Here is a 21,670-nt window from a genome sequence, read left to right as displayed (position 1 = left end):
TACTCACCTGTCGGCTTCTCAGAGACTTGCAAGCGGAGAGGAACTCATGGGTCCGATCCCGGCAGGACATGGTGTCCGTGAGGATTTGGGGTGGCACGGTGGCGGAAGCAGTAGCCGGCTGAGTTGGTAGGATCTGTGTTTGAGAAGGGCCAAGATAGACTCCCTCTTCAGTGTTCCTAGAACCGTGGCGTCTTCTTGTATTCATCGAGGCTCATAACCACCACCTCAAAAGGAAAGATAGAGTTTCAGTAAGAAAGGAGGATAAGATGGGGGCGGGAGTGCAAGAAGTTAAAATTACACATTAGGCAAGATCATAAATGCAAGCTGTTATGGAGACAGACCATATGAGAAAAAAGAAAGAGGGTGCTGTACCCTGACCCTAGCAGGAAAAATGAATATTTGCGAAGAATAAGTCACATGATCGTAGAATTACAATTGTGGTCTACAACCTTTTAACATTAATGATAAAGCTGTGTAACCGCTCCCTGCATTACATCCGATTTATGCTGTGGAGCAGATTTTTTAACTGCAATATTTTATGCACAAAGCTCAACGTTCACAACAACTGGAAAGAATGTTAAAATAGCAAGAGAAAACAAACGAAGGAAGAGATGTGGGTCAGTATAAAAGACAGTCATTGCCATGTGGTTTTCGATTCGACGAGGACACAAGAGTGGCAGGCTGCCAGATTACAGCATACCCTCAAGGGGAATGGCACAAGCCCTTTGCACTGGATTCAGTGAGACAGAGTCATCACAGCATTTCAACAAGTTTGGTTATGCCCTTACTCAAATTGTATTTGAAGACAAAAACTAAGCTTTGCAGACCTGTGCTATAATCTTCTCTTTTCTCTAACAAAGATTCTGTGTTGGGAGATGAATCTCTAAGGGCTGCAAATTTAGCAAACTAAGGAACACAACACAAAACAACAAACATGTCACATATTCAAGTTTTTGACCCCAGGAATAGTCAGGTTCAAAGAGGACAAAGTGCTCAAGGTGCAGTTGAGGGGAGTAAAGACATCATTTACAGCAGTTATTTAGACAAATCAGATCACACAAGCTTTATTGGATTTAATTTAGTAAAATCATAAGTGAAATACAGTACAACAAAATCATTACATCACATGACAAGTAAGTGCAATACATGTTAAAAAGAGCACTCAAACACAATTGAGAGACTTCCTGCAATAAATCACAGCCCATAAATAACTTGACATTGAATAACATATGTATGCTGGACAGGATAAAATTTACAGAAGAAGTCATTGTGCATGGTACTCTGTGCCAAAATATCACATGGGCAGTTCGCTGGACTCGGGGACCATTCATTCATGGAAGGGAAGCTACCAAGACTGTGAAAAATGTCTGTCCTAAAGCATGTAGGAACAAAACAGCGCCTGCGATTAGGGATAAGCTTTAAATAAGGCTGGATGTCATATGTAACCAGCACTGTTGGGTGCCTAAAAAACACTAGGATTCAACAATTCTGAGGCGAGACTGAGCTCTTCAAGTAATGACAGACATTCCGCTTTAAAGTCTTTCCTGCTGATGCATTTTAGGGATTCTGGATGATTAAAGTATTCTGGGTGGCCCATACCTCCGATAAGACTTTAATAAATTTTAACAAGGGAATATGCAAAGCAGAACATGAGCCAAGACAGTCTTTGTTGATGGCTCGATTTAAAACTAGTATGCTCCGAGGTCTAGATTTTAGGTCACAGCAGAATATGCTGGATCTTAATCATATCTGACAAAATGGATAGACCTCAATTCAGTGTGGCATACATAAGAAGAGCAGCTAGTCAGGACCACAAGGAGCTGCTTTAAAAATGCATTTTTCACTGTTTGCAGGGATTGACAGTTAATGTGTCCCCACAAACCCGCTCCATGGGTGGCACTGGGTAGACATTTGGCCGTGTAGATGGTTTGCATCTCCTTTGGGGGATTCCTACCTAGGCTTCTTGCAAAGTTCGACAAAGCAGAGGTAGTTTTCATAAATTGTAGCTTTTGACAGCTTGCAATTATGTACATCATTTGTCAAAAGAAGATGCTTGAATCCGAAAAGGTTGGTGCTAAGGAAATCTTTGCATCATTAATAATTATGTCCCTACACTTTGTAGATCTTCTCCTGCACTTTATGACAAAGGTTTTACTTTGATTAACTAGTAGGCCTAAATCATGCATGTAGGCAATGAAACTGGTTACTAGGGTCTGCAGTCCGAGGGGGATGCGGGCCATAAAAACTGTCATATGCATAGAGGAGGGTGGGGCTCTCACAATGACCAATTTGTGGAAGATCTTTACATTTGGTAAATAGCTCGCTGCCCAAACTGTTTATATACAGAGTGAATAGGACGCGTGCTAGTATGCAGCCTTGCCTGACACCCACCCCCCCCCTATGCAGAAAGATTGAGGGTACTCACCCCCCTTTGCCCCGTAATGCACACTGGCCTCGCCACTCAAGTAGCAGTCTCTAAGAAAGTATACTACGGGGGCCTCAACCCCGGGAGCAAGCATCGTGGCCATACGTTTACTATCGATGCCACAACTGAATGCGGACAACAGGACCACAAAGGCCAAAAAGAGGTTACCTCTCTTGATCATGTGTACTTCCCTATAAGGAGGCTTGGGTTTAAGACCTGTCCGGAAACCATTCTGTAGATCCGATAGGATTTTGTTAGAATCTAACCAGTCCTGTATTGATTCAGAATTATTCTACCAACCTCCTTGACTGGGGAATCTAGTAAGAATATAGGCCGATAGGGGACCTTCCTAATTCCGCATGCTTTCTTAAAAATAGGGACAAGAATTAAGGACCAGAAGTGCGATCAAAGCAGAACCACTTAGAGGGTTGTCAATCAGTTTGGCTGATGCAGGGAACCCTCCGGGGGTATTGAATAGATTAGTGGAGAAATAATTGCAGCCTCCAACCTGGTTTGATCGTCAACTTTCAAGAAAGGGAAGTTGATTACATGCCAGAAGGCTGTGTTGTCATTTCTTAAACGTGCCTCGTGCAGAGACTCCCATGCTTCATCTCTCAAGTCAAGTTCGCACTAAATAAACTCAGAAAAAACAAAAAGGTTATGTTTCCTTTGATTCACGGCATTCCTATATTCAAGTCTAAATGCTTGGATCTCTAATCTACATCTGGGGGATTTGTGAAGGGCATCTTTAAGCCGGTTGTTTGCTTTGGAACAGCTGGAGTTAAATCAACCTTTCCTCATGGGTGCCTTGCGATTCTTATTAGTAGATAGATAGATCCTCCTCAATACCCCTCGTTACCTCCACAAAAGCCTCAATGATTTAATTAGAATCACAAAAACCCATTTGGCTCAACTTGTGTCCAGCACAATGAATAACCATTGCTAGTTGCTACCTTGATTTTATCAACAACAAAGGGTTTAGTGCATGTGGCCCGATTAATAGGGCTCTGTGTTCTTAATGGACATAGTGTGTGTGGTAGGGTGAGCGTGCTTCGTCGTCAGGCATGTGCAAAGGAGTTCCTGTGCCAGAACCGACAGATCCGTCTCCCTTGTATGTGAGATCCAACAGAGAATCTGCCTTAAGTCCACCCCGTCTAACATGGGGGGTGGGGTGGGGTGGGGGGGGGGGGGGGGGCAGGGTACTGCAATTCCAGGATGAGAAATAAATGACATTGGTTTTACACAGAATGGAATCAACAAGGCACAGTGATTTAAAGGAGAACACCGGGCAGAACTTTACACCCATTTTCAATCCATTTTACTCTCCTGAACATTTTGATGTCAGCAAACAAGGCCCCCGTTTGCCCACCCAGTGCACAGATTTTTTTCTCAAGGAGTCCCACAGTTCATTTACTGTTGGTGATAAGCTAGGTCATTGGCCAGGACTAACACATAAGGGGCTGCAGCAGGAGGGAGATAGAGAGCATCATCTATCTTTAAGTGCAATCTTGTGTTAGGTACATTACTCTCGTAAGGATCGAGTGGCGGCATCAAGGTGGATCCGCAACGGCCTGGCCAGTAATCGCAGAACGACAGACTGACCGGTGCTACAGTAGGCTGCCTTATCCTGTTGACAGTCTTGGTCTGGTGTTAACAGGCAACAGTTAAACTCCGATTGAATGGAATACAACAGGAGGACACTGCGTATCTGTATTAGGCACACAGTAGCCCCCCCCCCCCCCAGAAAGGGGAGCAGGTACTGCAAAACATGCAGCCATGGGTGAGACATTGGATTAGGCCTTTATTAAATCCACACATGAAGCGACAACGCTTTCCATATGTTTTAGCCTGGTCTTCAATGTCCCCAAGATCGATTAGCAAGTTGTTCCAATGTGTTAACAGTGGTATAGAAAGATTTAACATTTTCCTGACCGTTTTAATAGGGGACTTAGGGGTAGTAGTTCTGGCAGCTATATTCCTCCTGATCTTGGTAGGAGTATCCTGTGGTGAGTCCCACAAGGGTCATCGAAGAAACAAGCGTTTTGTGTGGCACAAAACAGCAGAGCATCCGCGCTGCTGAGTAGGAAGCAGCACTATATGCACAATCTCAGCGCCTCCCTCTCTGTGCCGCTGGGGCTGGTAAGAAGGAACCTGGGACAGCGAGTCCAACCAGGGTCAGCGAAGAAAAAAAGCTTTCTGTGTGGCCCTAAACAGCAGAACTACCAAATTCATTGTATGGTTTCTATATTTGCCACACAGGGACTTGTTCAGACTTAGCAAAAGCTTCAAAGTACAGCAATTTTCTTTGGACAATGTGCTAGTAGTTTACTTTGGTAAGTCTATTGGTCCTGCATGCAAAACAGTCACAACATAATCAGGAAAGGGACTCACATCACATAAAAAAGAGAAGTGAAAGGGAAACCTCAAAGCGCAGAAGTAAAAAATAAAGCAGACGAGAGCAAAAAGATCACACTTCAAATTGCAGAAGAGCGGGTGCTACTCAGAAAAGCCCACCAGCGTCATTGTTCACATGCAAGCCTAGTACCCTTATTTTAAGCACTGGCCTGGGAACCCTCATAGCAAAACACCTTATTTCATAACAATATTTTGTATTAGTATATACAACCAATATTTAAAAAGAGCGTAAGGCATTAAAAACTACAAAGTCACAGCTACAGGGACCATAAAAATCACAAAAGTAGCAGCTTGCTGCTCTCATTAATACAGGCAGAGGTTGGTCAGCTGCAGCTGAACAATTCTCTCCCTCTCTCTAACAGCAGCCAGTGTGTGCTTTCTAGTACACAAGCTGCTCCCCACCACCACTAGAAGGTGAAATACAGGCAGAAACAGCACAAACTTTCCTCATATTCAAAATGGGTACAGTTTAGCTGTGCACAATCCCCTCAGACAAGGAACAGGTAGGGCACACAAGCAATACAAACTTACCTCAAACACAAAATACATTGGCATCTTGGCTAATGGGTACAGCAACAACCAACAGAAATGGCAGCTACCACATGCAGGCAGAGAACTGCATGTGCAGCTGCAGTGAAAGCTTCCCTCTTAGCCTGAGCAGGTAGATCGGGGCAGCAAATGTGTAAGACTCACTCAAAGAACTTGCGCAGAATCCGTAACCACAGTACAAACTTCTCTCACAAAGAATATACACACCACAAGCAGTAGCTGTACAAGCTTTCCTCACATGCCCACAAAAGGTACAACCACATAGCAGCAATGTAAGCGTCCCTTGTATACTGACCAAGTGCAGTACATGCTCTACAAGCACTCCTTTAGCAACAGACAGCAGCAGCAATTGAGAGCAAGAGATCACCAGGAGTCATGCTAACTAAACTCTTAAACCGTGTGAGATTTTTCATGACAATGATATACAAAAGGTAAACACATGCCTGTGCAATGGTTAACTGACTACAGTAATTGTGGGCTGCCAGCCTGTATGCAAGCCTGAACATATGCAAAACCCAATGTATTTATTTTTAGTGTAATCGAGCACCCGATCTTGACTGCACTTTCTGATTAGTGGCTAAACACTATTAACTTTCAACAGGGACTGACTAAAGGTTCTTCAATATATTCATCTCATCGTGCTGGTCCAAAACGTCATCAAAACCTTTATAATTCTAGAGTTTTCCACATGTGGTACCAGACCAGGGAGAGATTTGACACCAAACAACAGCATGAGTTGATGATCTCAGACATGGATGTGGTGGGTAATGGGGGGATGGTACACTGCAGACCTAGACCTCCCCTGGTATCCAAAGGTGGATAGGGAAGTATCTGGAAATTTTGAGGCTGGGGACTGCCTTCACAATTGCAAGAGTGATGAGAAAAGTCTTCAACAGTCGGTGCAATTCTCCCCAAAGAGTTCTGCGACAAAATTGCAACATATTTTCAGGTTAATCCTCTCAACATCTTCCTGAATTTTAATCCACCTGCTGTAGATTAATTATTATTTGATAAATCTGCTTTTTGCCCTTCTGATAATCCTTTTTCAGCTTTCCCCCATAACTCTGTCCCGCAAACCAAGGACTTATTACAGAGTTTAAAATCAGGGTCCCCGTCGGATTCTTGCTTGCCCAAAACATTACAACTTGCTCCGTATTCCGTATCCCATTGCCCAATTTTCCAGGTGGTGTTTAATGGCACGCTTCATACGGTCATTTTTCCTGCGATCTGGAAGGAAGCTGTGTCTAGCTCCTCCTCAAGAATGCCAATGCCAATCCTGAAGATATGAAAAATCTTCATCCCATCTCCTTGGTGCCGGCTCCTGCCAAAATTTTTGCAAAATGTATTGATAGGGAGCTGATGAAATGCACCGATACCCAGGGGATCTTTGATCCCTCTCAAGGTGGGTTTCATGCCAGCCATAGTACAGGGACTACCTTTATTGTAGCTACAGACAGCATCTGTGCCACGGTTGATCAGGGTGTTGCAGCTGTGTTGGTAATGCTGGACCTCTCAGCAGCAATCAATACCGCCTCGCCTGCACGGATGGTTCAGCGTCTACAGCAAGCAGGGGTCAGTGGGACCGGCTTGCAGCTTCTCCATTCTTGTCAAACAGAGTGCAAATTGTCAATTGCGGCGGCTTCAAGACAGGCCCCTGTGGGTTGCCTCACTGCTCATCTTTGAGTCCAGCCCTTTTTAATCTTTATGAGGCCCCTTGGACTGATCTGGTGCGCTCATTTGGGTTTCAAGTACTGGCATATGCATACGAAACTCAAATTATTGTATCTATTTCCAACGACCTCCCTTTGCTGGCAGGAAGGTTCAACCAATGCATGTCCAGGATTATCTACTGGATGTAGGATTATTCAGATTAGACGGAAGTGCTTGTGTTTGGCTCCGAAAACTCCATCTGGTCAAGCACTTGGTAGTCAGATGTCTGCAGATCTCTCCCCACCACAGACAAGACAGCAAAAAAAACTTGTGGTCATTTTTGATAACCGAGTTTTGATGCACAAGTCAGTCACATTATCCGCACTTGTTTTTACATCATCAGGATGTGAAAAATATCTAAACCTACATTCCATCGGAATTGCACCAGACAGTCACTATAGCCCTTGTCACCTCACAGTTGGATTACTGAAATGCACTTTACCTGATCATCAATAATTTCTCCTTGAATAAACTTCTGGCTGCACAGAATGCGGCAGCTCAACTTATTTTGACATATTTCAAGAGGCACTGTTAGAGATGAGATTCATTCCCATCATTGGCTTCCTGTCCAGATCGTATTTCCTTCAAGGCCTTGTGCCTAGTTTTTAAGGCTCTTCATAAGGGCCCCATTCAAATGAATGCCCTTTTTCAGTGGAATACTTCCAGCAGATGTAGGATCCCCAGATTTCGGAAGACTAGATGGGGTGGGCGCCTCTTTTAGGTAGCGGCCGCCAAACTATGAAACACTCTGTCCACCTACATCTCCGAAGCGGACTTTTTTTTGTCCTTTGAAAAAACATCTGCACACCCAACTCTTCTGGTCTTAGAATCCTTGATCTTGGCTGCGCTGCTCTTTGGCAGCTTCAGGTTCGAGTGTGCTCTATAACTTTTATCCTATTTTTTTTTCCTGTGCTGCATTGCAGAACTGAGCTGTGTGGATGGTTCGTCCAAACCATCTCTGAAAAGCAGTTGCTAGCGCTGCAACAGGCACATGAAACACAAACATCGGGGTAAGCTGATGCACTTACGCCCACCAGATGTCCACCCCTTTGAGTAAAGTGTCGCCAGATCATACATGTACTTTACAAGCTTTTACAGAAACCTCAAACGGAGACCGCAGTGTGAAATGGGGAATGTGTGTCACTATACTTTCAGACTTCACCAAGAGCAATCACGGTGGACCTCAACAAGGACAGGCATATTTAAATTGAGACACTAAAGCAAGATGGTCACACATCTTTACAGTGAGATGTTCTTAAATGTTTTCTCTTCAAAAGGGTAGCTAAGTGGAGAGTATGCTCTTGAGGAAACAACTCCTCCAACTAAGAAGTGAAATGGACAAAATGAACTTTAAAAGGAAATTTTCAAAATCAGCTCTCTGGAATCACTTACAACCATCAACGAATGGTGCAAGATTCCAAAAGAAGAACTCACAAAGGTAGATCTTCACCATAATAATAACTAATATTTTGGATCCATGGGCTATCCTCATCAGGATGCACTGACCCTCAAGTTTAATATTACGGTCATGGACACTTTCCAAAAACATGACCACAGCTGCACATAGAAGAATAGTTGTAACCTTTGCCAGAAATGCTTACTTAAATGTGTTTACTGAATAGCCACCACATTTCAGGTTAAGTCAAGCAAGGCTTCCCATCACAGCTGCAACGGTACGTAATGGCGTAAGCAATTTTTTCCACAACAGAACGCCTGCCATCTTTATGCTCATTTAACTTTGAGAACATTTCTACACACCATTATCAGGTGTTCACCAGGATAACAGCAAGATTATTATTAGACAAATAGACTCTTAAGGCTTCAGCAAACGCACGATTGCTCAACACATGTATATCCCAAAGCACCATATAATCATCAAAGAACACCAAGTATTGGCAAAGCCAAGAGGGCTTCCCCTGAGAAAAACGTTTTTAAAGGTGAGCTACAGTGGTGGAAAAAAAACATGCCAATAATATTCTTCTCTTCATATACTGCATCTATATGATAAAAGATTTAAAGAGTGATGATGTAGAGTGCATCTGAGATGTAAAATATTCCATTAAATACCGCAATGCTAGCACTCCATAAGAAGCAGAACGGTGGACCAAATAGTCAATAGCATGGGGAATAAGAGAAATACTCTGGGTAGAGCCAAAGTCTACTCATTTTATTTTAAAGAACTGATAACAAAAGACAATTCAGACAGCTGTGCCAGACCTACAAATTAGGGTACTTTCTTGCTATCCAGTTTGGGGGGCTGCACCCACTGCCCTCGCCAAATGATTCATATATATATTTGTTAAGACGAAGGGAGGAAGGCACACCCTGTATAACTCAAATTATAATGATCATAAAGGCTCATGGAACCTGGTTATTTTGTGTTCAACCAAGTGCCAGTGTACAGTTCACTTTATCAAAGTCTGTTGTGAAGCAAGATGTCATTTCAGTACTGCCTTATAGCAAGGCTCAACATAAGTCATGGTTACCAGTGGTGTGAATTATGCACAAATCAATAATGAAAGAGCAACACCAGAAGGATGGCCCATTCTACCACCCCTCCCTTCTTTTTGCTCTTGCTACAGAACCACTTGCTTTTTTTTACAAATATCTTTATTAAGTTTCTCTTTACACAAACGCCACCTCCAACCCCCCACCCCTACACATTTTACCCATGCTCAAACAAAGACAATTTGCATAATTCAACAAAACACCTCAAAAAGGTACAAAGGTGAGGAGCATTTAAAGTCATACATAATATAGTGTAGATAAATCTAGAGTGTCGCCGTTCTTATTTGGCAAACTTTTCTCCTTGTTACCATCTATCCATTCTAAGTGTAATTGTGCATCCATTGCAACAATGGATCCCATATCATCATGCCTCTTTTGCGTTTATTGCGCCCTTTCCTTTTATAAATGGCCATCTCTAGGCTACAAGTTGCTAACAGATGGGCCCTCCATTGCTGGAATGCCGGTGAATTTGGGTCTAGCCAGGCTGAGGCTATGCATAGCCTTAAGATGGCCATAGCCACAAAAATCAAACCTTGCATGTATTTTGGACAGGTGCCATCCGCTGTAACCAGCAATATTTCTTCGGTTGAAATGTTGACACCTATTCCAAAAATTTCTGATAAAAAGTCAGAAATTTCCACTATTAAGCTTGACTGTACCTTACAGGAGGCAAATACATGCACACTATCAGCCTCAAACAGTGAGCATCGTGGACATGTTGTACCCTTTCCAGTCCCCCATTTCTCTATTTTCTTCGGGGTATAATATTGTGAAAAAAACGTTTTGTGGTACTGGGCTTGTAATTTTACTGACATAAAACAGGTCTGTGACAGTTCAAAGGAACGTAGAAGGGTTTGGGGCAATACAGCCAATTTAGTCTGCCACATATCTATCTGTTTCTCCATATCATCGGGACCTAGAGAGTTCAAAGATTCGTATATCTCCCCAATAGTTCAAATAGATTTTTTGCGTATACTGTCTATAATTTGAATTGCTTGAAATTTTACCCTGGCGACACCCCCCCACCCCCCCCCCCTTTGTCAGAGAATCTCTAATCTGTAAGACTTTAAAAAAGTCCCTATGGCTGAGGTCAAACACTCATTACGTAGTTCCTCAAAAGTCTTCAATCCGTTTGTCGTGTAAAAACAACCAAGCTGTAAAATCCCTCCCTGTATCCAACGATCCATACAGCTGTCCCAAAATATCTCTGGAAGGTCATTATTGTTGGATACCGGCGTATAGTGCGAATATCGTTCAAGCCCCAGTAATTTACGAGCATTACCCCAAACCTTAAATATGCCATAGATAGTCTTGAATTTCACCTTCTTAAAGTAGCTGTCGTTAATATGTCGCCAGAGACAGCCTTCAGAGCCCCTTCCCAATACAAGTGTTTGTGGGTTAGGTATATTATTGCTGTTAGGCCCTGAAGATATAAGTACTGAACAGTATCTTAATACCGTGGCCCAGTAGTACAAATTAAAATTAGGCATTGCCATTCCCCCTCTATCCTTTGGGAGTGTAATATATCTTAAAGCCCTATGTGGCCTCTTATATCCCCAAATGAATCTGGAGACATGGATTCTATAGATCTATACAGTTGAGGAGGAAATTCTAGACAGATAGTCCTAAAAAAATATAAAAATCTGGGAAGATATAACATTTTGATCAAGTTACATCTCACACCTATCGTTAAATGTAAGTTAAGATGGACCAGTTCTTTTTTTGTTCATTGGATCAAAGGTTCCACATTATTGCTAACTATATTAACTACCTTTGCCGATATACTCACCCCGAAATACGTGGCTTTGTCTATGACTCTAGCATCCCTCATCGTGATCTTGTCATGAAGAATGATCTGCATTTTACTTTGATTTAATTTGTAACCAGAGACTTCTCCGAAGATCAGAGCCTGCTCTTCTATCGTGTCAATTGCTTTACTAGGATTACTAGTGACTAAAGCGATATCATCTGCGTAGGCTAGTGTTTTGCTCTCATGTTCTTGTGCCCAAATTGATGGAATTAGTATGTTTTTATCTAACCTGAGGATGAACGGATCGATGTAAATCGCAAATAGGGGAGGAGAGCACGGACACCCCTGCCTTGTCCCCCTTGTAATGGTTATTTTTTCTGATAATACCCCATTTATTAATACCCTGGCTATAGGTTCCACATATAGCATTTGTATTGCTTTAATATTCCCACTATGTAGCATTGCCGCCCAAAGGTATTCCCAGGAGACCCTATTGAAAGTTTTTTCAGAGTCAAGTAATGTAAGCGCCATAGGGTCTCCTGTCACCTCAGTAAAATCGAAGAGAGAAATTACCCTGTGGACGTGATGGATTGTAGATCTCCCAGGAATAAACCCATGCTGACGGCCAGATACAATCTTATGGATAATCGGTGCCAATCAACTTGCTAATAATTTGGAGCAGATTTTGGAATCTCCATTTATCAATGTAATGGGACGATAAAACCCAGGTTCTAGAGGATCGTTATTTTTTATTTTTTTTAAACTACAATTTTGGCAGATGACCAGGAGGCTGGTGTCCTTCCTCCCTCAAAAATATGGATAAACAGTTCCTGCATTATTTCTTTTAGTTGCGCTGAAAAATTACCATAAAACTCCATTGGAATTCCATCCATACCAGCGACTTTCCCTGTAGCAAGGCTATTTATAGATAATAGAATTTCCTCCCAAAATGGAGTATTATCTAAGCTTTCTTGATCCGATTTCTCGAATCTTACTCGGGCATTTAGATTTAAATATACCTCACATCTGCCCTGTTGATTCTTTTCTGTTTCATAGAGATTCTGATAAAATCTTTGAAATACTGTTCTAATTTCAGAGGATTCCGTCTTAAGGCCGGTCTCTGGATCCTTAATCTCTCTGACGAGATTGGCCGAGTATTCTTCTCTAGTGCGTACCGCCAGCTGGTGGCCCACCTGTTCACTCCATTCGTAAATGTTCTCTTTATGGGCTGTTGCTTACGCCACTGCCTTCTCCGTTAGGATATCAATTATCTGATTTTTAGCCACCGCCACCCGACTTAGTTCATTACCAGGTACACGCCCCTCCTGAATGACCTTAATCAGCTCTCCCTCGGCCCTACCCAGATTGTGCTGAAGTGTTGCCATCTATAATTTGGCCTCTTTATTGGAACTGAGAGAGAACTGCAACGTCTCCCCTCTAATACCGGCCTTTAGGGCATCCCAAACCACATCTATTGTAGCGCTACCGAGATTATCCTCCAAAAAGCCCGGAATCCATCTAATCATATGTTGACAGAATTTCTCATTCCCCAAAAATGCTCTTTTGAATGTCCATGTCCTAATCTTGGATTTATTTAACCCACATTCCAGATTTAATACTAAAGGATTATGGTCCAATAAAATTCTTGGTATTCTTTCTATTATACTAGCAGACCTCAAAGTGCTAGACATAAGAGTACATAATCCAGCCGCGCAGGTCGGGAATGTGGATAAGAATAATACGTGAATCCCGGGTCCCCAGGATGCCCTAGTTGCCAACCATCAATCAGGCCATGTAACACACACATATTTTTTAATGCATGGAAAACTTTTGGTTTCCGCCCTGAATACATTAAATCTGGATCTGAGAGCCACTCCCCCGGTAGATGTACATTAAGGTCCCCACACACAATCAGCGGAAGAGGCCAGTGAGATAGTTCGTTAGCCACACTTGACAGCACATCTGGGTCGTCACTAACATTTCCATAAATAGTACAGAGAGTCATTTTACTTTCCCCGGAATCGTAGTGACATTCTGCGATGGCCCAGCGTCCAAATTCATGAGCTGATGTACGTGTAAATTGGAGGTCTCCCCCTTTTGCCAAAATTGCCACACCCCTCGCTCGCACTCCCTGTGTTGAAGCGGTGATCAACCGATAACCTAGTGTTTTCAGCAGATATTGTTGTGATCCCTCAATATTTGTCTCTTGTAGACATATGATATTGGCCCCGATCATCTATAGTCCTACCACAACTCTCTGTCTTTTCTTATTGTCATTAAGACCACAAATATTAATAGTCACAATTTTCAACCTGGCCATGATGATGTTTGTTCATCCGATCCGAGCTGAACAGAAGTAATATCCCTCATTTTAAACCGCACTTGCCCTGTACTAGTATTACCGTTCTCACATTGGCCCCTCCTCCCTACACCTATCACATACACCTTGTGTCTAAAAATTCCCCTGATCTCCTCCCTCCCCCCCACCCCCCCCCCCCCATCATTGTTTAGGCCACCACGCTCAATCCTGAGCCTGTGTGATAGCGTCTGAACCGACCTCACCCACTTTCCACACCCCCCCCCATCTATCTATACAATCTCTTTTTAGATTATTGCCCGATTTTCCTGCCGCCCTGTTATTAAAAAAAAAATCCCCCCCCTAATACCACCGTTATTTCACAGAAAAGAACCCCCGCCATCCAATTACATAACCACAAACATGAGATAGAACAATTAATAGTACTTATTCTTCTGAGTAGGTCCAGATTTCCCTGTAACTATTTCCTTCAGTGTTTGCTCCGTTTGGATTTCTGAGGTAAAAAACCAAGTTCGTCCTTGTGAGACTACTTTCAGTTTTGCAGGGTTCTGGAGAAAAGCGACGGCACCAGGTTTTTGAAACGGTGTGTGCAAAATCTGGTTTAGCGGAAAATTAGAAGCTATCCCAGTTCCGCTTTTTATTGGTTCTGGCCAGATCATACACCGCCTGTCAGAGCAAAAAATTTCCAAAATAACTCTGGGATGTGACTGGCTATGTTGTAGGCATTGACATTGGGAATCTATGCACCCGTTGAATCTCTTTATCCCCAGTACCATTGCGCTAGTTCTGGAAACACATTCTTAAACAGATTGATAGAAAATGCACGAATGTCGTTTCCTTCACTATTCTCCGGGATCCCTAAGATCCTTAGGTTATTTCGACGTTGGCGATTTTCTGCGTCCTCAAGTTTCCACATGATGTCTTTCACCGCACTCTCCTGTGAGGTCACCTGTGTTATTAAAGTATCGACGGTGGTTTCCAGTACTACCGTCCGGTTTTCCACCACACTCATGCTTTCCGCTATTTCAGTACAGGTTTTCCCAATTTTGCGTACTGACCCCTGCAGTAAAGCGGGCATGCCGATTTTCTGTTTTAACCTCATTTTGAAACGTGCCTAATGATTGCAGGATTGTGGCTAACGTAGGATCGAGTGACAGCTCAGGGTCTCTAGGATCCACCATACCCCCTTGAGTTCTCTTGACCGTGCTTGTTTTACCAGGTAAACCTACCAGGGAGTGTCGTTGTGTATCTGAATAGTCCCACCCGAGTTCGCCCTCTTCCTCCATTCCGTCCTATTTCCGGGTTTTCTTTTTCCCTTCTGAAAGCCTCTTGGATTTACTGTGCACCTTTCTACCCACTTGCTGGCTACAGTTACCCGTTGAAGTATCCGCACACCCATCATCGCTACTACCGCTTTGCAATTCGATAAGATCCGAATCGCCAGACTTCATTCAGTGAGAAATTTTTTTCCATAGGGTCGGGAGATAAATAGCCCAGCTCTTTGTTTTCTGCGAGGCTTTCTCGCTCCACATCTGTCACCATGCGTGGTACCTGCTTTACTTCCTGGCTGATACGAACATCTTTCTCCATGTTTTCATTAGTGAGGGGGGAAGGCTGCGCAAGAACCTTTTTCTTTTCCTTACAACCCTCGTTCTCTTGCGGAGTAATTATGGGAGAGTCAGCCATACTCAGCACCGTAATCTCTTTACTCAACCCCCATGAGGCATGAATGTTATTTATGTCCAACAAGCCCTCTTGAGCCTGTATCTGAGCTTCACCGGCTTTATCAGTATCAGTATTAGCAGTGTTGGTACCGTCCTTGGTTTGTTTAATATTTGCCCTCCCTCTTTGCTCGTGTCCTTCTTAGAGAACAGGCTAGTGATTATAGGTTGTTTCTTTACTGATCCTCCAACCGATATACTGCCTGCTGTGTGAGATTTAGAATTTTTCCCGCTGTTAATTTTATTATTCTTACCCGTACCTTGGCCGGGCTTCTTTGCTTTGTGGTCCACTTTTGAGTCATGATCCCGCTGGATCACGGAAGTATTTACCGGGACTGTTGAGCGCGTCTTACTACGTGCTCCTCGCGCTGCCATCGTCATTACTTTCTCCTTCTGAAACACATCCGTAGAGCCAGCATCTACGTTGCTAAGCGACTTCCATTCCGATTCCAGCTGATGCCTGATGGGATTCCCCCAGCCTGATACCACTGTCAGCAGCAGCCGAGCGAGTGCTTCCCAGCCCGAGCAGCAGTTCCCTCTTGCAGACTGTCCACCTTCGTGTCTTGCAGTCAGCCCCCACACTTTTTCCTGCCTACACGACCAGTTTTCGGGGCCAGGACGCATTCTAGGCAGCGCCCGACATCAGCGCTCGTCAACGGGGGATAGAGCGATGTGGAGGTGAGCTCCCGAGAATTCAATTAACAAAATTTGGAACTCCAAGAACAACGTTTCCCTCTTTGAAGCTTGTATGCTTTGTGACACTTTCCAATCCTCTCGCATCAGTCCCTTTCCTCTTACCCAATAATTTTAATTAAATACAAAATGAACTGGTTTAAGTCAAGTGTGCTGCCTCTATCAGCTGTGACCTCGAAAACAAGCTACAACAATGAATAATAAGAAAATGAAGCTTAAAAAGTCAGATCCCATCAGACCCGTCTTTATCATAAACACAAGCACCATCACTGAAACCAGTGTCGCCAAAGTCACTGCTCGGGTCAACGAAGACATAGCCAGATGAAATACCATATAGCTCTCCCAATGGGTAAAACTGAGCATCATCAAATATGACGCTTTCAAAAAGCTGGAGATATTATCAATATAAAGCAGGCTATGTGGACATGTTTACTAATCGTTGTCTAAAAACTTTCATGACCCCAGGTACTTTTTTCCCCTTTGCTGTATGGTTTTGTGATGATACCATTACAGGCAGTAAGAGACCAAGGCCCGCATTAGATATATTAAGCACTGTTGCTGTTTGTGCCGAAACGCACCTTTAAAAAGGACGCAGACTGGGACAGTGCGCCCTATTGCAGTAAGTGCACAGCCACAATGGGGCATCGCATTAGTGAAAGGCGGACCTGGTGTTGCAAGAGGCCAGTCTGCCATCCACTGATTACAGTAACGGATCCAACATTTGAAAGGGAGTCAGAGATCCCCCCAGGAGATGTGTGCAGTGAGTGGCTGTACCCACTGCGGAGGGATGTTTAAAGGGGTGTCCATAAAACCCCTTTTCTCTTCCAAGTGGTGACCATGGGGATGCAATGACTGTGCACCACCTCTATGACACACACTTAATGCACCCTCCAACAGCTAGACTTTTTGCCTCGCCGTACACGTCTACAATATGGACGCGGGCAGAGTTAAAGTGTTCTCCTGTTGACACTGGGCCACACCCTCATGCAAATGGGGGAATGCCCCACCATTATTCCCCCAGCCCCCTCCCAGCCAAGGTCACACTAGCCCAACTGCGTGATAGAACAGTACAAGAATCTACCTCCCCTACTAAAATATCAAAGGGCGCTAATGCATATCTTGTGCCCATGCTGCACTTACAGCCCCAACTCTATTCTTTTTTAGGTTGTGCCTTCGAGACCTCTTGTACATACTTGTATGTGTATGTACTTTGTGGGCTCTGAAGATCAGCCTTAAGACTGGTCTGCTTAGGGACTTTTTTCTGTTCAACTGTCTTGATAGAAAACGACCAGTAAAGGTCAGTCAAATTCCCAAATTGCTTTCTGCTGAGGAACTTTATTTTTTTTTCTGGCAACTGCCTCTATCTTTGATAGAAAACGACCGGCAGAGGTTAGTAACATACCAGAATCACTTTAGCATTCTCTAGATTCCAGTCCATATAAATTGCCTTCCACGAGCACCGTAGGCAATATTTCTTCTTTCAAATCTTGTATTTTCAGTGATATAACCACCGATGGCCCTCATTTTATATTAAAAACATAGCTTTGGACTATACCATTTCCAGCTGAAAGGCAATATTTCTCTCCATGTGTTCCCATACCTGGTGTGTCACGCAGTTTGGTGCTTACTTTCCCTCCATGTTAAAGAACAGTAGACCGATTGAATGGCAAATGCTTGTTTTCTATTATTAGCCACCTCTTTAAATGTAGCAGTCCATTTCTTCTGTTGGTGCCTATATTAGAAGCAATGACATTCTCTGTGAAACAGCCCATGCTTGGGTGATAAGACATAACACTTGCAACTCAAAGAGGTAGTTGAAAAGAATAAAACATTGAAAGGTTCCAATTTATCACTTGTCAATTCAGGATCCTGGCACTGTCAATCATTAAGTTCAAGTAACAAGGGGGTGCCTGCCGGTAAAGGAAAGATCGCCTAAACCTTGACCGCATGGTTCACCCTTCTTCCTGTGATCTTTCATTTACTGCGTTACATTAAATGTCACTCCTCAACTACAAACAGCACCAATTTGTTGCCTCGCATGGGTGTTATTCCGGGATTCTTATTATAGGGAACCTTTTCACCTCCACTACAAGGGGGTGATTAGTCTAAAAGGATAAACGTGGCTAGTGCGGGAAGAGGGGATCCGGAGGCTAGGAGGCGCTTAGGGTGCCTGCTGGTAAAGGAAAGATCACAGGGTGAAGGGAGAACCATGCGGTCAAGGTTTAGGCGATCTTTCCCTTACCAGCATGCACCCCCTCGTCACTCCTCAACTACAAACAGTACCAATTTGTTGCCTCACATGGGTGTTATTCTGGGATTCTTATTATAGGGAACCTTTTCACCTCCACTCCAAATCCCAAACAACGGCGATGTCCCTGTGCCCACCGCATGCTCTCCATGTGCCGTACTCTCAATACCCCACACGGCCACCACACCCTGGATCTAGTCCCCGCTTGGAAGATACTTCACAACCATGCCTCTGCCATAGCTCCACGCCTGCCTCTCAAAGCTTCCTCTCTCTTTCACAGGTATCCATCCATTGCAGCTCTTCAGTAGCATTCTCAACATCCCACCTCTGGGATTACAAAATCAAGTGACGACTAACCACTTTTTGGATTAATCCCTATTGGTTTTTCTCGAGTGAGTTTACCTCAATACCATCAAAGCGCTTCTCCCACCTTCTTTTTCTTTCTTCAGGAGCCTAGTCATGTGATAATTTAAGCAGCGTTCTCTTTATATTCCTTGACATTATCAGGGATCCACCTCTACCCTGCTAGCATTACTTTAATCTACATGTCCCTCTTGGTCCACTGATTACACGGAACCCTCCATATTTATTCTTCTATCCCCAGCACTGCAATTTAATTCATGTAACCTGGTCCTGATGATGGCCTAAGACTTCTGCGGGCCGGAACGCCGTCGACTCCCACAGTGGAACTCTTGGCGCCACTACCCACGGATACCCTACTCATTTAAAATTGAATTCTCATATCATTAATTGTCGTGGTATCCCGAACATGTAAATCGTGGTTTTATCTCACTTGTTGTTGCGCCCACCTTTCTCTCAGTCTATACCATGTCATGTGTCACTTGCGCCGTCACTATACTTCACGAGCACTTGTGCACAGTATTTTGTTGGTTACATGTCATTTAATGTAAAGCAGTGCTACTGACCCATGTGCTTGAACATATGAAGTTTAATATATCTAACATGTATACTATATGAAATATATTCTACATTTGCATGAATTGTTTCCCTGATTTTTTTCCCCTATGGATTCAATCCTGTACAATTAACTGTCACCACACATATATGTATATTTGTCCTTTGAATAATACCCATGAGATATTGTTGTTTGTTACAGATTATTGCCCTGGTCTGTTTAGGGTTTATGGGCTACCTCCTGTAGTCTGTTACAGAGTATATACTAGAGCACACCTCTCGAGCTGCACTATTAGACTATGTGAAAGATGCTCCGCGAGTGAGTAGCAGATAGGAGGCACTCCTGCTTTTGCTTGCAAAGCGATGTGTGGCGATGAGCTAGGGACAACGTAGCGATTCACGTGCTGCAGATTGGCTTGGGGATGTAGTGTATTGTCAGGAACAAAGGGGAGCCTACTGGAAGCTTATGCCAATGCCTGCACACCCCAAAGATATTTGGTTTCCTTTGGAGGAGATCTTCCAGCGCTCCCGGCGCCTGGGAGACACATAGGCGATGGCTGCCCTCAGAGTTCGCTGATGGGGGAATGGTCTACTGCGTGAGGTGACATGTTAAAGTTGCCTGCGCTGGACCTGGCGGATGTCCGAAAGTTTACCCCATGTGCACTACCATGGTCGTAATTTTTTCTGAGCCCTGACCACACAGTCCCTCCCATACATCTCCTCTTACCCCTGTTATGAATAGGTTTTAGTTTAAATGTATGACTCAAACACACTTTCTTTGCATGAATGACAATTGCAACCTAATGTCCTACACGCAGGGGGGGGGGGGGCGGGGGGGACCCACAACATAGGCATTTGGGATATACTTTTTTTTTGGGGGGTATATGCATTTTGACATTTATTTTGAAATAGCTATTTAAAAACTCCAAGATGTAGTGCACACATTATTGTTTAGATGCAGAAGATAAGAATCAAAAACAGCTAAGCATTTCATAAACAGTAAAAAGACCAGGGAAAATTGTAAAATCAGAATTTGTAGCCCTTAGCACACTCGCTGTGCTATATCTAGGTGCTATGCTAGTTCTAGCAGATGAAAAAATAATAAGTCTATTTCTTGAGTTTAAGAGGTGGTGTACATATCTAGTACACAAGGATTCGAGCACAAGGGCAAGGAGATTGTGTCTTTGCAAAAACAAAATCCTGGCCCCAGTCAGTTAAGGCGGAATGCTTAGCAGAGCCTTAGAGGGTCTTACTGAAGTTTTCTTCAGTTAAGGTGGAATCTGGTGCCGTGCCCATCTGGATCATTGCCTGGATCTGCGTCCTGGGTGAAGTTTCTCTTCCCAGCAGTCAGTACTGGGGCTTATATATAGGCATTTGGGATACTTCCAAGCCCTTAGCTACTGCCTAACATTCAGACAATCAGATTTGGCAGTTGGTACAAAAGCAGTCCTCCCATTAATATGCACTACGGTATGCTGCACTACAAAGGGGTGTCCCCATTTTTACAGGGGCATAAAAATATAGGCGTTTTGTCACTTTGCCCAGAGTCCCCCTTCTGTGGCATCACTGCAGTAGTCCCCTGCTAAGGGGTAATACAGCAAAAATAAACAAGCAAAGGCAATATTTAATACTTTTATACACCAAATGTTTTGGTATCGTGCTTGAGAGGACTTTGTTTCAGCACACACAAGCTTTATAGCCAGTCAAGGTGATGCTAGACAGTAGTTCTCAACTTGTGAAATTTGGGAGAGCACCCAGATACTTCAGTTTTGGGCCACCTTGAAATTGGGCCACCTTGAAATTTCTATTAAAACTAACTGTCCTCGCCAATGAACATTTATTTAAAAAGTGGCCATTGTTTTACCTGAAAAGTTGGGCACCGTGAGGTTGGCTACTAAATAAGGGTCATCTAAAATGTATTAAAGAATTATGAATCAACACTGCCTTGAATCCCACTAGAAGAGTCTCTCCTGCAGAGGCACACCGACTAGAGAAAAAACAAGTGTTGAAAATGCAATAGGTCTCGCCTTTTATGAAGTTAAAGCCATTTGCTTTGCTAATGGTATTGTATAGCAAAGCAAATGGCTTTAACTTAATGAAAGGCAAGACCTATTGCATTTTAATGCTGGTTGACTCAACGAGGGCTGGAAGCTGGGGGAGAACTGATGGGAGGTCAGCGTGGGCGGAGCATGCTAGAGTTTTACTGTGCCTCATTGCCGTTGTTTATCAACAATGCGAGCGCTTGGAAATGGTTATACATCACCATTAAGAGCTATATTTAAGTTAAAAGCGACATTATATTTAGTGTGAAAGGAGCAAAGTATTGCACTTTCAAGTTTATACACCTTCAAGTCAATTTGCGAAGTTGCTGTTTAAACGTTTATATTTACAGTGCCGTGAAATAAGAACCTAAAAATGC

The 21,670-nt window shown here is 43.4% G+C and overlaps 1 protein-coding gene across 3 annotated transcripts in view; it reads right to left on the bottom strand.

Moving 5' to 3' along the window:
* STX5 (syntaxin 5) overlaps window positions 1-21,670 on the bottom strand; it is an 84,406-nt gene that overhangs the window by 56,378 nt on the left and 6,358 nt on the right. For 2 of the 3 annotated variants that reach the window (XM_085625968.1, XM_085625969.1), the window contains exon 2: window positions 8-224. In XM_085625968.1, the coding sequence (XP_085482094.1) occupies window positions 8-205 (198 nt within the window). In that variant the 5' untranslated portion in view covers window positions 206-224. Of the gene's footprint in view, window positions 1-7; window positions 225-17,688; window positions 17,822-21,670 lie in introns of those variants that run through there. The other variant, XM_085625970.1, reaches the window with a different exon arrangement.

This window comes from Triturus cristatus, chromosome 9 (assembly GCF_964204655.1).
Source record: "Triturus cristatus chromosome 9, aTriCri1.1, whole genome shotgun sequence".
NCBI classification, from domain to species: domain Eukaryota; kingdom Metazoa; phylum Chordata; class Amphibia; order Caudata; family Salamandridae; genus Triturus; species Triturus cristatus.
Note: the sequence above shows the minus strand (reverse complement) of the source record. Positions and strands in the feature narration are given on the sequence as shown.